At 45.0% G+C, this 16,438-nt stretch overlaps 1 protein-coding gene across 1 annotated transcript in view; it reads left to right on the top strand.

Annotated features, from left to right (window-relative positions):
• Positions 1 to 16,438, top strand: part of LOC135219591 (dedicator of cytokinesis protein 7-like) — a 492,066-nt gene that overhangs the window by 47,486 nt on the left and 428,142 nt on the right. Inside the window, 2 exon segments of the mRNA XM_064256479.1 lie at positions 21 to 211; positions 3,071 to 3,248. Coding sequence (XP_064112549.1) covers positions 21 to 211; positions 3,071 to 3,248 — 369 coding nt within the window.

The raw sequence follows: 16,438 nt of genomic DNA, 5'->3' as shown, positions 1-16,438 counted from the left end.
TGATTAATTTTTCCTCAAAGATCGCAAGCAGAGTTCATCAAGTTATGATGAACTGAAGAGGAAGAGTGGATCAGGCTCATTAACTCGTAGGGGGAGCTTAGAAAGGAGAAGTTTCAGTGAAAAGAGACGCAGTTGGTCCCCCGAAGAATTTGGAGCTTGTCTAGACTCATTTCGGCCAGTCACACTTACTGTTTCATCATTTTTCAAACAGGTAGAGTTTTCTTTTATTTCTAGTCCAGAACTTATGATTTATAATATGTTTTTTAAAGTGAAAACTAGGAGTATGCTAACCTGAACATCATTCTGATTCCCTATTTGTTCTAGTTGTAAGCATATTTTGAATTTGAAGTAATTTGACAGACTTAATAATGACTTATTTGGGAACCATTATTAATTAATATTTTATAAATAATTTTTTTCTAAACAATCACACTTTTATACAAACCTATTAATTTTGAATAACCATATTCCTGTAGAATGCTTCACGACACCAGTTTGTAAAGTAGATGGATCCCCTTAGAGCATGTTTCAGCTAGCTCCATTGGTTACAAGATGACATTATGTACTCTCATTCGTTTGTGCTAATCCTCCACCTGAAGAGGAAATATAAGATGTGGTGAAAGCTTTGTCATTACAAACCTATTACTAATCACAAATAGCTTGAGTCAATTTTGGAGGGAGGGCAAATGAAGTAAGTCCAGTTCCAGGAGAACAGTGATGGAGTTGGCAAAAGAAAACATTTTTCTCATGCAATTTGGGTTGCTGTAAGTAATGGGTTTGTGATGAAGAAAACTAGCCATTATTCCCAAAAGGCTTAATGGCCTTTGGCTTCATCAGAGTTTGATGTCATACAGAGGCTGCCATACTCTCCCTTCTTTTGTCTTTCTCTTCCAACCTCTGAACTCTGAAGATGACCCTGGTAACCCTTTTGAAGAGAGAGAGAGATAGAGAGAGTATGTGTGTGTCTGTGTATTTAGTGCACCCTAACATCCTTGCTTCAACTGCTAAGCAAATGAAAAACTACTCAATAGAGCTTGTAGAATTTTTCCAATGGATATTGCAGGAATTACTGTAGTACTTTATTCTATTGTACTTTACCTTACATTCATTGATAATAAAACATACAGGGAACCAATATATTTTACTTTACATTTCACCGTATTGTATGATGTGGAGACTATGAAGCAATAGTGCATTTTCCCAAGTGTGTATTATTCATACAATACCCTTTTTCTCTTTCATACTAACATGAAAATCACTGTACTTTTACATAAGTAAACCTCATTTTCACATCATAGTCCATGATGTAACAAGTGTCTTTCAGCACTTGTTTGGTTATTGTTTAAAAAATGTAAATCAGTAATGCCATGATACAACACTTCAGCACATTTTACGTAAGTGGAAACTTATAGCCAGGTTGTCTTTTTTGCATCAGACTTGTAACAATAGTACAACACCTTATGTTTTTCACTTCCAGTAACTCAGAACACATTACTAGGCTGTGCTGTATAGTAAACAAATTCTGATCCCAATAGCCCACACAACTTTGCTTTCTTGTATGGCAGTTGTCTAAAAAAAATCTTGTACACAAAGGGTGCATACGGGTAAGTGCATAAAATTATATTTCTAAGCTTAAAATTTAGAGTTGTGCATTACATTAACAATGATATAACTTTACTGTGTAATGCCAAACTGCAGCTGGTATAAGTTGTGAAGGGAGGTGCAGCAATCTTAAATTTTTACATATGTACTGTAATGTAGTGAAATTTTATTCCAGCAGGACTTTATTTTTCACTGTACTTACCACAAGTGTGTGTTAAAGCAAAAACCAATGCACACTTATGGTACTGGTTGAGGGACAATAATAAGTTACAGACAGCAATGATAGAATTACTAGAGTGGATAATTTACTTTCAGTTATAGTACACTTTATTGTAAAAGATAAGTGAGTAGTTTTGAGTGCTGGATGGCAAATGTAACATGACAATTTTGCATTACTGTATTGGTGGTGTAGAAAAACATTAATGCTGTATTGAAATTTGTAAAACACTTCAAGTGGACATTGCTAGACACCATTCATAGCAGTTGATTCCCATCTAAAAAAAATTTGGAACCTAATCCTCACAACACTAATGCTAGTATATTCTAAAGAGAAACAACATACTATATGCACTGGTGTGCTTTTCAATTTCTTGAATTGAACAATGTTCACAGCCCGTCCTTCAAGTGCAGAATGTTCTTGAGGGGTCATATTTGGAACTCCATAACTGCTTGATGAGGAGGTAAGCTGTTTTCTGCTGCTTTGTAGGTAGTGGTGCCATCAATGCACTTAATGCAGTTAACTGCATATGCCTGTCGACACTAAAAAAAGTGTTTGGTGCAGCGTGGATGTGGGAAGTATAGAGAAAAGAGAGATTAATGTATTATCATCAAATAAATTAACTACAGTTTAGTGAGATACATAGCTAGTACGTACAATGCAAACACTGTTATGTACTGAACTAAAACTTCTTTCAGTTTTCTTCTGAAGATGGGAAAAGACACCCACAAGAATACTGAGTATAATTTGTTTACTTGTAAGTATTTACATTGTATTAACACTCAAGTACTTTCAGGCCCTAGCTTTGGCCCTTTTTCAAGAGATATGTAGGTTGTCAGACTGGGTTAAGGCCAAGCAGTCTTCTGGAACTTCTTGTTGAGCTGTCATTTTTGTGATGGCTGTCCTGGTTTCCATTCTCTTGAGAGCTGTTAATCCCCTCAGGATCAGCCATGACATAAGTGACAGCTCAACAAGAAGTTCCAGAAGACTTGCTGGGCCTTAACCCAGTCTGGCCACCTACACATCTCTTGAGAAAGGGCCACAGCTAGGGCCTGAAAGTACTTGAGTGTTAATACTATGTAAATATTTACAAGTAAATAAGTTATATAGTACTCGGTATCCTTGTGGGTCTCTTTTCCCATCAACTAAGTTATGTGCTGTGCAAAGTACAGTTATTTATTTAATTTAATGAAGCAAGTATTTTAGGTATTTTCTTGTTGCATGTCTTCACTGTATGTAATTTTTCAACAGGAAGGAGACAAGCTAAAAGATGATGATTTGTACAAGTTCCTGGCAGACCTTAAGCGTCCTTCAAATCAGCTGAAGAAAAAATGTCTGCCGGGTTTGCTAAAGCTAGACATTTCACCAGTGCGGGACCAACCAAAGTATTGCCTTACTTCAGAACTTGTACGACTCCATCCCTACCCAGGTATGAAAGAGAATTTTAGTGGTAATTCTGTTAACTTTTAAGTAGTTTAATGTTAATTCGTTGTTTTAGTTCTAGGACGTTGTTCAGAACTTCCAGTATACATTGCTTGGTTGGAAAGTGGGATTACAGATGGTTTTTAGGTCTGAAATCTGTTAAATCATGTTGTGATGGTCTTACTTGAATAATGGTATTACTTTATGAAAAACTTATTTTTCTTGAAATGGGGGAAGGCTTACTGCCAATGTATTTGCATGAATGTGCTTAATTTTATCTTGGAATTTTCCATGTTACTTGGTAATTCAAGTTCATTACATATATATATGTAAATAAATTCTTCTGTTAAAACAGGATACGTCTCTGTTAAAACAGGATACGTCTTAAGTCTAAGATGGCCATTAAAACACTCTGGTTTTGTTAAAACAGGATACGTCTTAAGTCTAAGATGGCCATTAAAACACTCTGGTTTGAAGTTAAGGACTATATTTCAGTGGACTAACCTCTACCCTTATCAAGCAGTGAATGACAGGAGTTATATTAGTGAAATATGTAGTGGGAGATATGCCCTTAGGTGATGCCTGGGGTCAGCGCTAAGCCAACATTGTTTCTGTTAATCTGTCTTAATCCGCTTCATTGTTGCCTTAAGGAAGATATTGTATATATGGTCAGAGTCCCAGACTTCAATAGAAAGGTTGATCCTATTATCTTATTGTTTTATCAGTGAAGATTCTACAATCTGACATTTATATCGACAGCTTTCTTGTTTAAAAAATGGGATGAGTTCCAATCCGTGGTATTCTTCTTTCTCACCGTTATCCCTACACTTAGGGGTCGCTTGCCTGATGCGCCTTTCCTTACAACATCAGGCATGGTTTATTGTTTGACAAAGTGGATTTTACAACTGCATGCCCTTGCTGTCATTAACCACAGTTATTGGCGGTGGGCCTCGCCTTTGACTAAAAAGTAAGACAGCAAGGGAGGAGTTTGCACAGTTATTGGTTGTGGGCCTAGCCTTGTAGTAAAAAATCAAGACTGCAAGGCAGCAGCTGTCCTTTTAGTCTCCTTTTATGACATGCAGGACCTACGATGGTAGTACATATTCTTACACCCCTACCACGGGGTGGTGTTCCAATCCATGGTATGGTTAGTGTTATTTATATGATGGAAAATTGGCGAACTATGTTGTCCATATCTAACTGATTGTTCATGTTGAGTTAATCTTTCCGAGAGGGATTTTCCTGTGAATCCATAGTATGACTTATCACAATCCCTACAAGGGATTTCATAAATGCCTACATCTGTAGAAACTGGTTTCTGCTGAATGTTAATTAAGGATTTCCCCAATGTTTTCGGATAAGTGAAGATGAAAGGGTAGGGGGGCCTAAGGTTTGTGTGATTTCTTGTAAATTATCTATGTAATTGATTATGATTTTGCTTGTGTAGTATTTTTAATTTTCCTTTTTTCTGTTGTTTTATGAAAAAATGCTCTTTGCTTTATGTATGGCTTTTTCTATTATGTGCTTGGGTTATTTTAACAAGATGAGTTATTTCTTGATTTTACAAGTTCTTTGTTAAGAAAATCTGGTGAGCAAATTCTCAGGGCTCTAAGAAATAAGTTACTTGGTACGCCGAGTTTAACTGAAATGTCGTGATAGCTGTAAAGATGTATGTATGAAAGTGAGAATGTCACTTTCCTGAAGACAGTGAATTTTTCTGAAGAAATCTATTGGGACATTATGGCCCAGGTTTTTTTCTGTTAATTTCTCATAATTAGTTGTATCATTTAAAAGTTCACTGATCTTTTCTTGGTAGAAACTCTTGTCCAGATAAAGACGGTAAAATTGTGCTAATGGACAAGAATTTCTACCTAGAAAAGGTCAGTGAACTTTTAAATGATACCACTACCTATAAGAAATATAAAAAAAACCCGAGCCATAACGTCCCAATAGATTTTTTTTCAGAAAAATCAGAAATATCAGTAAAAGTAAGAAAATTTAGAAATTTTGGAAAAATTTAAAGCAATCAATCACAAATTTCCTTATATTTATGGCCTCCCCAAAACTCACAAAGATAACATTCCCTTCCATCCCATAATCTCATGTGCTGGAGCTTTTAACTATAGAACTTCAAAATGGTTAGCTGAGATACTATTCCCTTTTTTAGGAACTTTTTTCCCCAGACATATAAAGCATACAGAAGACTTGCAACACATTTAGGTTGGCTAATATCCCTCTACATTATGTAAAACTTCTCAGCCTAGACGTAAACTCCCTTTTCACAAAAGTACCTGTAAAAGATGTATTAACGTTCCTCTAAAATAAACTAGAGCCATTTGATGACCACTTCCCCATAGCATTGAATAAAATAATGCAACTTTTAGAGCTCTGCATCACTAATAACATCTTTTCCTTTGGTGATAACTTTTACCATAAAAAATTCAGTTGCAGTATGGAGAGTCCATTCAGCCGTGTGTTAGCAAACTTATATATGGAGTATTTTTAAACAGTAATTATAAATCCTATCAAATCTGCAGATATGATTTGGCTTCGTTATTTGGACGACATCTCTGATGTCTTTCTATAAAAATTAAAATATTTGATCTAGAGCATAAAATTTAAAGTAGAATGGGAAAACAATAACCAAATCCCCTTTTTAGATGTCAATCATCAGAACTGATAACAATTACAAATTCACTGTCTTCAGGAAAGCAACATTCTTACTTTCATACATACATTTTTACAGCTATCACGACATTTCAGTTAAACTCTGCATAGCAAGTAACTTATTTTTCAGAGCCCTGAGAATATGCTCCCCAGGTTTTCTTAACAAAGAACTTGAAACAATCAGAAATCAACTTACGTTATTAAAATGCCCCAAGCACATAATAGAAAAAGCCATACATAAAGCAAAGAGCAATTTTACTAAAGCACAGAAAATAAAGAAAATGAAAAATACACAAACAAAATCATAATCAATCACGTAGATAATTTGCAAGAGATCACAAAAACCTTCGGCCACCCGAACCATCTAATCTTCACTTTACCGAATATATTGGGGAAATCCTTAACATTCAGCAGAAACCAGTTTCTAAAGATGTAGGCGTTTATGAAATCCCTTGTAGGGATTGTGACAAGTCATACTATGGATTCACAGGAAAATCTCTCTCGGAAAGATTAACTCAATATATCGCTCAGTTAGATATGGAGAACATAGTTCGCCAATTTTCCATCTTATAAATAACACGAACCATACAATGGATTGGAGCTCATCCCGAATTTTATACAAGAGCAGCTGTCAATTGCACACGTCGGATGGTAGAATCTTCACTAATAAAACAATAAGATAATAGGATCAACCTTTCCTATGGGGCCTGGACTCTGACCATGTAGACAATATCTTCCTTAAGGCAAAGATGAAGCAGATTAAGACAATTAACAGAACCAACGTTGGCTTAGCACTGACCCGAGGCATCACCTAAGGGCATATCTCCCACTATATATATCGACAATGTAACTTCTGTCATTTATTACTTGCTAAGGGTGGAAGTTAGTCTGCCAAAATATAGTCCTTAGCTTAAAACCAGTGTTTTAATGGGCCTTTTATACTAGAGACATCCTGTTTTAACGGAGGAATTTATTTACATAGATATATATACGCATAATATATATTTCATTTATTATATATATATATACAGGCAGTCCCTGCTTATAGGCGGACTCTGTTTAAAGGCGATCTGGTTTTATGGGGCTTGTCCAGTATCATAAAATCAGTGATTTATGGTGTTATGGCGCCATAACATAACTAACAGAGATGCCATTAACCGGTTATTGGCACCATAAGCACCATAAATTAAGAAATCACTAAGTTTCGGCTAATGGCAATTTGTTCCGATACGTATACAAACCCTTGATCCTTTAACAATAGGAAGGTACTTAGCGGCAGCTGAACTGGTCGTAAGCTTCGAACAAGGGGGTTTGGTAGTTAACTACTTGTCCGGCAGTTGGCGGTCAGTCTGACTGCGAGGAGAGGAGTCACTTTGCTTTCGGCTGGGTTGGTGGATGGACGTGCTGCTCGCCTCTCTGCCCGCTTCAGTCGTATGGTTTTCTTCACTTCGTGAAGGCTGTTTCTCTTTTTCTATTACTCAGTGTGAATGTACAAAGCCTGCGTAAGTATGTAGCTGTTTTTTGTATATCATACTCAGTGATTTTTGTAAGTGATAATTGGAATCCCGAGACCTGGAGAGACCCCCCTCGCCCCCCATCAGCCGCAGATTGTGCCCTGGTGTAGAGTGCCGTAAGTGTGGGGCCTTTCGGTCCTCTGTAGAGGTTGATCATCATGAACTTTGTACTCGGTGTCGAGGGCGAGAATGCTCTTGCACCGAGCCATGTGATTTATGTGTTGTTTGGTCGGGGGAGCAGTGGGAGCGCTATGGGGGGAGGAAGAAGCCACGTAAGCCGGCCAAGGAGTCATTGGAGGGTTCTCCCATTACTCCTTTGGTTACAGACACGTCTTCTTTTCTCCCTCCATCGCAGCTCCCTCGTATGGCTCCTTCCCCTTTTGGGGGGGCGGGATATCTCGCTCCTCCTCTCTCGATCAGTCGAGCGCGGAGGAGGGGGCTAGGTACCCCGATATCCAGTTGTATTCGGGATCGTCTGTTCGCTCAGGGTGGGATCTGTCCCCCCCCCCGGGTGAGGAGAGACCCCCCTCTTACTAACCCGTCTCTGTTTCCTTCCTCAGACTTGCTTGCCACAGAAAACGATCTCGACCGGGCCTGGTACTTGCTGGGGCTCCAGGGGACACCGAATGTGCAGGGGCTGCTGAGTCATCTAGCGAGAGGGACCATGCCTGTAACTCAGGGCCCGACCACCACGACAACCATGACTGTGTCCACGCCTGGCTGCGCTGCTCCGCCTCACCTGGTGTACACCCAGCATGTAGCCATGGTTACCCTGACAGCTGTTGTGCAGGCGCCACTGCTGGAGGTGAAGAGGTTTGCCTTGTTGCCGCCGCCTGGGTTTGCCGCTCTTGCTCCAGCCACTGACTTCAGGTGTCCCAAGAGCTCTCCCCTGGACCTGCCTCCAGTACAGAGGATGCTGCTGCTTCCTGCCCTGCCTCCTGTTCCTGACTTGCCTGCCGCTCCAGTTCCAGTACCAGTTCCTGCCGCCGTTGTTCCTGCCCGTGGTGTTGCTGCTCCCACCCCAGGTCCTTCTGGACAGGTACAGTCGGGCCCTGTTGCTTCGGCAACTGCCCAGGCTCTGTCCTGGATGGCAGACCTGGCAGTGGTCCTGAGGAAGCTGACGAAGAAGAAGAAGAGGAGGAAAGTGTCGTTGTCGTCTTCTTTGTCGTCGTCGTCTGCCGCCGCTTCCCCTTCATCTTCTAAGGCCCCACAGCCAAAGAAGAAGAAGGTTGCCCCCCCCCCCCCCCCCCCCCCCCCCCCCCCCCCCCCCCCCCCCCCCCCCCCCCCCCCCCCAGAAGGCTCGCCCTGAGACTTCTAAGGGTCCGTCCCACTCTGGTGGAATGGTTGGGACTTCCACTGGTCCTCCTGTTCCTTCAGGAACAGGGCCCGTCTCTCCTTCCGCAAGGAAGAAGAAGACGGGGACCGGAGGAGTGCCGGCTAACACCGGTACCTCCTCGCCTGGCACCAGAGGTTCTGCCTCGGCACCGGGTACCGTCTCGGCCTCTTGCTCGCGAGATGTACTGAGTGTACGGTCACCTGCGGGTGACCGTGCAGCCAAGACCCAGGCATCCGAGTCTGCCCGACGCCAGGATCCAGGCACGGAGCGGAAGACTGGCGGGAGTCGTCCAGGCGACTCCTACCAGACCGGTGATCACTCTCGCAGTGATCCGCCGGTACCCAGGGTTGACGCGACGGTCCCAGACCAGTTGCAGGCTGAGGTGAGGAAGCGGTCCCCTCGGTCGCCTGGACCAGCCTCGGCTGGTCCAAGCGGCATGACGCGCCTTGAAGACAGGCCTCGCTCCCACCGCAACAGCATACTCTGCCGCTCCCCTGACCGCTGCTCCTACCGGGACTGGGCAGAGAGGGGGACCAGCAGTAGCTCTCCTGACGCTCGGGACCGTCGCTGCTGTTCTCGGTCCAGCCGCTCTCCCTGTGAGAACCGCTCGATCGCCACCGCGGGTAGGCGATCGCCTGCAGCCCCCCCAGCACACCGGTTCTGCCTGGGCGAGGGGGGAGCGTCAGGTCTACCTCTCCTATCCCTTCAACTTCCTCGGGCTACACCGGGAAGAGCGAGGCGACCAGGAGTGATCGCAAGGGGTGCGCTCCTCGCGATGCCCTACGAACCTGGCACGGTCCTAGGACTGACCAGATCATACACAGCAAGTGGCAGGAGGAGATCATGAGGGGTCTGTTGCGGTTCCTCCTCTGGAAGGAGGAGGGTCTCGGGAGGCGTTCTCGCTGGAGAGGCTTGACGGCCCGTCTGTGCAGGACGCGGTCACTCCTGAGATCCAGAGGTCGTTCGCAGAGGTTATTGCGCTGATCCGTCAGCACAACGACCTCGGGGAAGGATCGCCGCTCCCACCCTCCGAGCCTACATCGGGTTTGGAGTCGTTCTGGGGGCCCAAAAAGGAACCCAGGACGACGGTGGGTCTGCCGCGATCAGCCTTGGCCGACAGTGTGCTTAGCCAGGTGGACGCTCTCATCTCCGGACAGGAGGGTTCGCTTCGGTCCGGCAGGTTGACCAAGCTCCTTCCCCCACCTCTACTGCGACAGAGGCGCTTCTACGTGCCTTCGGAGGACCCTCTGCCGCCCAAACAAATTAACCCAGAATTAGCTAGGCTAACTCCAGGGGTGTCTCTGCAGCAGCTCCTGTCAGAGAACCTCTGATTCTCGCAGCAAGAGGCACTTGCCTTGGAAACTACCGCTATGGCAGCATTCCAAGCAGTCTCATGAATAGACCTGTGGTCCCTCACGGTGTCTAAAGCCGCGGCCTCCTTGGGAAACATCACTCCTGAAGGGGACCTGGCTTTCATGAGACTGTGCCAGTCTAGAGGTAGGGCCATCTCCTACCTGGCCCACCAGACGGCTAACCTGTGGGCCAACCTGGTGCTGAGGCGTAGGGACACTGTCCTCACCTGAGTCACCAAGGCGGCTGGGCGAGAGGCGGCTTTGGGTCTTCGCAACGGACCGGTGCGGAGTTCCTCCTCTCTCTTCCCCAGAGAGATGGTGGACGCTGCGGTGGAACAACGGCGCACTAGAGTGACCGTTTAGTCCACCAGGCAGTCTCGAAGGTGGCTGGGCAACCTCGAACGACTGCGGCTAAGCCCAAGAGTTTAACTAGCGCTTCCTCCGGGGCTAAGACGATTGCCTCGTCGAAGCCAAGAGGAAAGTCTCTGCCTTCGACTTCTTCGGTGAGGAGTGACTGTAACCAGCCCTCCTCCCAGGCCTTCTTCTCTTGAGGAGGAACTGGGAAGAAGAAGTCAGAGAGAGGAGGGAAACACTAGGGACAGTGTTCCCCCTCACCTACTGCCGGAAGTAGGGGGGTGCCTGGCGAGCCATTGGGCAACATGGCAGTGCTTCGGAGCGGAGACCTGGATAGTGAACGTCCTTCGGGAGGGATATTTACTACCCTTCGAGTCTCGGCCACCCCTCACCTCCAACCCGGTCCATCAGCAGACGTACGTTCCTGGTTCAGCCAAGGACGTGGCGCTTCGGCAGGAAGTAGAAGCCATGCTGAGCAAACGTGCTGTGGAGATCGTATGGGATCAGTCGCCGGGCTTCTACAGTCTACTTTTCCTGGTGGAAAAGTCCTCGGGGGGCTGGCGCCCGCTGATAGATCTCTCTCCCTTGAACCGATTCGTTTGCCAGACTCGGTTCATGATGGAGTGCTCGATCCCATCAGGGAGAACGACTTCATGCTTTCTGTGGATCTGAAAGATGCGTATTTCCAGATACCCATCCATCAATCCCCCAGGAAGTACCTCCGCTTCATGCTCGACGGGACGGTGTACCAATTCAGGGCAATTTGTTTCAGTCTCTCAACTGCCCCACTGGTTTTCACGCTGGTGTCGGCTTGGGCCCACTCAGTAGGGATATGTCGTCTGAGGTATCTCGACAATTGGCTGGTCCTGGCGAGCTCCTGCTCACAGTTGCTACAGGACAGGGATCGACTCCTCAAATTCTGCCGAGATCTGGGGATCATAGTGAATTACGAGAAGTCAGATCTTGAGTCCAAGCAGAGTATGAAGTACCTGGGCATGCTGATCAACACTGTAGCAGGGCGAGTCTTCCCCGCAGATTCGTGGATCAGCAGGTTCAGGGAGGCAGTAGTTTGGTTCCTGTCCCTACAGGAGCAGCCAGCTCAGCAGTGGCAGGTCGTGATCGGTCACCTGTCGTCTCTTCAGTAGCTAGTCCCTCACGGGCGTCTTCACCTGCGGTCTCTTCAGTGGAGACTAAAGGAGTGTTGGTTACAGGCAAGAGACCCACCTTTCTTCCCCGTGTCCCTCACGGAGGAGGTGACGCAGTACCTAGCCTGGTGGCTGGATGACAGGAACCTCGTAAGAGGAGTGCCTCTTTGCACTCCCCACTCCCCCCCCCCGAGATGTTGCTGTTCTTAGACGCATCGACCGAGGGATGGGGCGCACACCTGGAGGAGTTGCTGGCTACGGATGTGTGGAACCATCACAACAGGCACCTTCACATCAACGTTCTGGAGCTCAAGGCGGCATTCCTCGCTCTCCAAGAATTCCAAGATCGTCTGGTGAGACACTCAGTGGTGTTGATGAGCGACAATACCACAGTAGTGGCGTACGTCAACAAACAGGGGGGCCTAGTGTCCTGCCCGTTGCATCAGTTGACGTTGCAGGTGCACGAGTGGGCCGTGGCACACTCGGTAGAGCTGTCAGCCTGCTACATTCCAGGCAAGAGGAATGTGGTAGCCGACAAGCTCAGCCGTCGGGATCAGGTGATAGGAACCGAGTGGGCCCTTCACCCAGAAGTGGCAGAAAGGCTCTTCAACCTGTGGGGGCATGGAGTCGTAGACTTGTTCACCACCTGGCACAACAGAAAACTCCAGGTTTTCTACTCTGTTGTGCCGGACCCATGGGTAGCTGCAGAGGACGCTCTTCAACACCCGTGGGACAATCCCTTCGTATATGCCTTTCCCCCGTTCTGTCTGATTTGCAAGGTGATCAGCAGGGTGCTGATCAACCCGAATCTTCGGATGATCCTGGTGGTGCCCAAATGGCCACAAGCCGTTTGGTACCCCGACCTGCTGGCTCTTCTCGCCGGAGCACCGAGAGAGATTCCTCCCTGGCACAACCTCCTGTGCCAGCCACACGTAGAACGGTACCACCAGTCCGTCGAGTCCCTGTGTCTTCGTGGCTGGCTGTTATCCACCATTTCTTGCGTTCGAGAGGCTTTTCGCGCAGCACAGCAACAGAGATGGCTGGGTTTCTCAGACAGTCCTCTGCAGCTGTATACCAGGGAAAGTGGTCCGTCTTCTGTGGTTGGTGTCCTCTCAGAGCCACTATTCAGCAGGTAGCGGATTTCCTCGTGTTCCTTCGCCGAGAGAAGCTCCTCTCTGTCTCCGCAGTTAAAGGATACAGAGCTGCCTTAGCCCTAGTCCTTAAACTTCGAGGAGTGGATATCTCCTCCTCCTTCGAGATCTCCCTCCTAATGAAGAGCTTTGAGACGTCTTGCCCACCTAGGGAACTCAGGCCCCCGGTGTGGGATGTGACTCTCGTCCTTAGGAGTTTGACTCGAAGACCCTTCGAGCCACTCCGAGAGTCATCAGACAGGGATCTGACCCTCAAGACCCTCTTCCTGCTGGCCCTGGCATCGGTGAAAAGAGTAGGGGAACTTCATGGTCTTTCTTCGACGTCAAGCATTCCAGGGGATGGGGATCCGTGACGCTCAATTTTGTCCAGAATCCTTCAGTCCCTGAACACCGGTTTGAGTCTTTCACAATCCCCTCCTTGAAGGACTTCACCGATAATGATGCGGATGAGATGCTGCTTTGTCCGGTGAGGGTGCTACGGCGCTGCCTAAAGAGAACTCGACACCTCAGGCCTGAGTGTCGACGCCTCTTTGTTAGCACAGGGGTTACCAAGAAAGAAGTTTCCAAGAACACTCTTTCTTTCTGGCTGCATGAGGTGATCAGGAGGGCGTACGACACGGATGGTATTGACGACACCCGTACCCTTCGACTGAGAGCTCACGAAGTCAGAGGTATTGGTCCAACCCTTGTGTTCCGCAAGAACTTCTCCGTGGCGCAGGTTCTGAAGGCAGGGGTTTGGGCCAACCAAACCACTTTCACTTCCTTCTACCTTACGGGATATTACCCACATGTCCTTGGACACTTTTTCCTTGGGATCCATGGTGGCTGCTCAACAAGTTGTGTAGTCTACCCAGCACCCGAGCAGACAGAACAGCATCGCATCCTTGTGTGACTGCATGAATGGACGTGTGATAGAGAGTGTGACTGGCTTCTCTTCCTCCTTTGTTCTTCCTCCTCTACCTGTGGGCAGAGGGCCGGGGTCGTCACTACGCTGAACAGGAAGCAGATGCAGGTAAGCAAGGGGGGGGAGTGGAAGCCAACAAGAGAGAAACCCATGACTTCATTTTGGCTCTTGAAGTAGGAACTAGTTCTTGTGTTTTTGCTATTTATAAGAGGTACACTTGCCTCCCTCTTATAAATTTGGTCCAGAAGTCTATCCACTGATCCTGCGGTGCACACCCCTATCAGCTGGGCAGAGGCTAGGATCCCTCCCTCTGCTCTTACGACCAGGGAGCGATCCAAGGTAGGATGAACACCAGTCTGTTCATAGACTCAGAATCCACCCACCAATAAGTGAGTCTTCCTATTGTTAAAGGACTGAGGGTTTGTATACGTATCGGAACAAATAACAATTTGTCGAAAATTGTATTTTTCCTAACTATACAAACCTGAGGTCCTTTACACATAGTCCCACCTCATGCCACCCCTCACTCTGTGTTTCCTGGGCCTAAAGCAAAGTGACTCCTCTCCTCGCAGTCGGACTGACCGCCAACTGCCGGACGAGTAGTTAACTACCGAACCCCCTTGTTCGAAGCTTACGACCGGTTAAGCTGCCGCTAAGTACCTTCCTATTGTTAAAGTACCTCAGGTTTGTATAGTTAGGAAAAATACAATTTTCAACAAATTGTTATTTTTGGTTATTGGTGTCCCGCCGAGAATGGAACCCGCGCCGATAACTGTGGACTGCTGTAGATAGGGCTGCACCCACTTTTTGTCTTTTTACTTTATCTTCATTCTGCATCCTTTCTTCCACCATGCTGTCCAACCACTTCAACTCTCTTCATTTTCTTGATTGCTGACTGGCTGATTTGCAGCCTAAATTTCACGATTCATGATATATTCAGTCTTTTAAGAAATATAGGAAAATGGCTGATATCAGTCTCTCCAAATTCTCTACACTTTGGTCAGTTTTGTAAATGGGTTAAGTATGTGGTGGTGGTGTTATTAATGCTTATAGTAAGTAGGTTGTGGTCATACTAATGAAAATACAGAAAAACCTTGCTCATCTGGTCTAATTAAGGGATATATTTTTTGTTTTGCTGATTGGCTGCGGTTAACAGAGTTCATTTCATGTTTGCTATCCAAGAGTAGAGTATTTAAGAAAAATTTATTTTGCACCAAAACAGTCATGCAATAGTGAACTGTTATTTTGGAAGTAAAGTATGCCTGTTGTATAAACCTTGTTATACTAATATATGTGCCTTCATTAGCTAGTCTAACTTATTTTTTTGCCATAAATTGGTAGCCCGGTTTTTTTCATTTTCATGTATATAAGGTAGCTTAGGGTAGCTACCACATAATCAATCCTAGCATTATAAAAACAATCATGCATTACTAAAGTTTATGAAATAGACTATAAAACAGGAATTTGTGGTTGTGTGTTTACTCTCTACCATATTAAAGAGTCCTTATATATTTCATTGTACAGTATTTTAATATTTTATACATTTATTCAGTAACATATGATTTATATATGGCACATGAAAGAACTTAAGAGAAAAAATGCCTATTTTATTTGCATTGATTTTTTAACTGTTAATCAGTTTCAAGTGTAGTTAATTCTTCTATATATTGTATCAGATGAATTGCTGAAGTACTGAGTACATTAACCCTTACTGGACGGATTGATCCTCAGGAGTAGTAATAACAGGTTTGGGGTGGTGGACGGATTGATCCTGTAGATAAACAATATTAAACAAGATTGTGTTGTACAAGAGGCCCCACAAGGGGTTGTAAATAGTAATTTTCAACTTCTTGTGGAAGGTAGGGAAAATTTTTTAGAATTTTTCTTCTTTCACCATGTGCATTTGCTAATCTTCCTCTTTCCATTGATGTGTTTTTTTTGTAAATGGCTGACCTCAAAGTTTACCTGGCCTAAGGAGCTCCATATTAATATGTTTACCTGTCCAGTAAGGGTTCAGTGTTATAGCAGTTGGTTTTAAAGATATAATGTAAAATAACTTAATCTTTTTTTACATATTGTTTAATGATAACCCTGTCAAACTCTTAGATGAATTTATAAAAACCACCATCAAGATACAGTATGTTTTTGTGTAAGCCTAGAGATGCATAACCTAAGGTGTATCAGGCAAATTAACTTTGTTCATATGTGGAAGAAACCTTCGGTCTTAACAATAGGATAATCTTCTAGCGCCAGCTGGAAACTGGTTAAAAACAATCAAAGATTGTAATGCAAGGAATCTGTGGCATCTGGCAACTCCTGTGTATACTATGTGGAGGCTGGTCACCAACCACATTTGAACCTCGTGATGCATCAGTCTTTCTTTAATCACCTTGGAGTGTAGATGCTGGCTTTTCGTTCCTCCATCCCAAGCTGGTTTCTTTGTTTAGCCCGTGATTTCTTTGTGATTTTGAGTATGTGTGCCTGCTATGTGTTATTATGGATCCAGCCACAAAGTTTAGGACCCCTCAGTGCTTGTGTCCGGGAGTCCAGAGTTTTCCCTTTTTGGGGTTTTTGGCTTCTTTTTTGACTGACCCCCATTCCACTTGTAGTAGGTGCTGTTCCAATTTTTGTAACATCACTAACCCTTGCCCGCAATGTCGTTCTTGGTCTGTGTAACAGTGGAAAAGTTTCTACAAGAGGAAGTCACGTAGGATGGCTACTTGTCCTTCTTGGGAAGGATTCATGCCTTCCCAAGTGGGTAACGCTGTTTCCCC

This window comes from Macrobrachium nipponense, chromosome 1 (genome assembly GCF_015104395.2).
Source record: "Macrobrachium nipponense isolate FS-2020 chromosome 1, ASM1510439v2, whole genome shotgun sequence".
In the NCBI taxonomy this organism is placed as follows: Eukaryota; Metazoa; Arthropoda; class Malacostraca; order Decapoda; family Palaemonidae; genus Macrobrachium; species Macrobrachium nipponense.
Note: the sequence above shows the minus strand (reverse complement) of the source record. Positions and strands in the feature narration are given on the sequence as shown.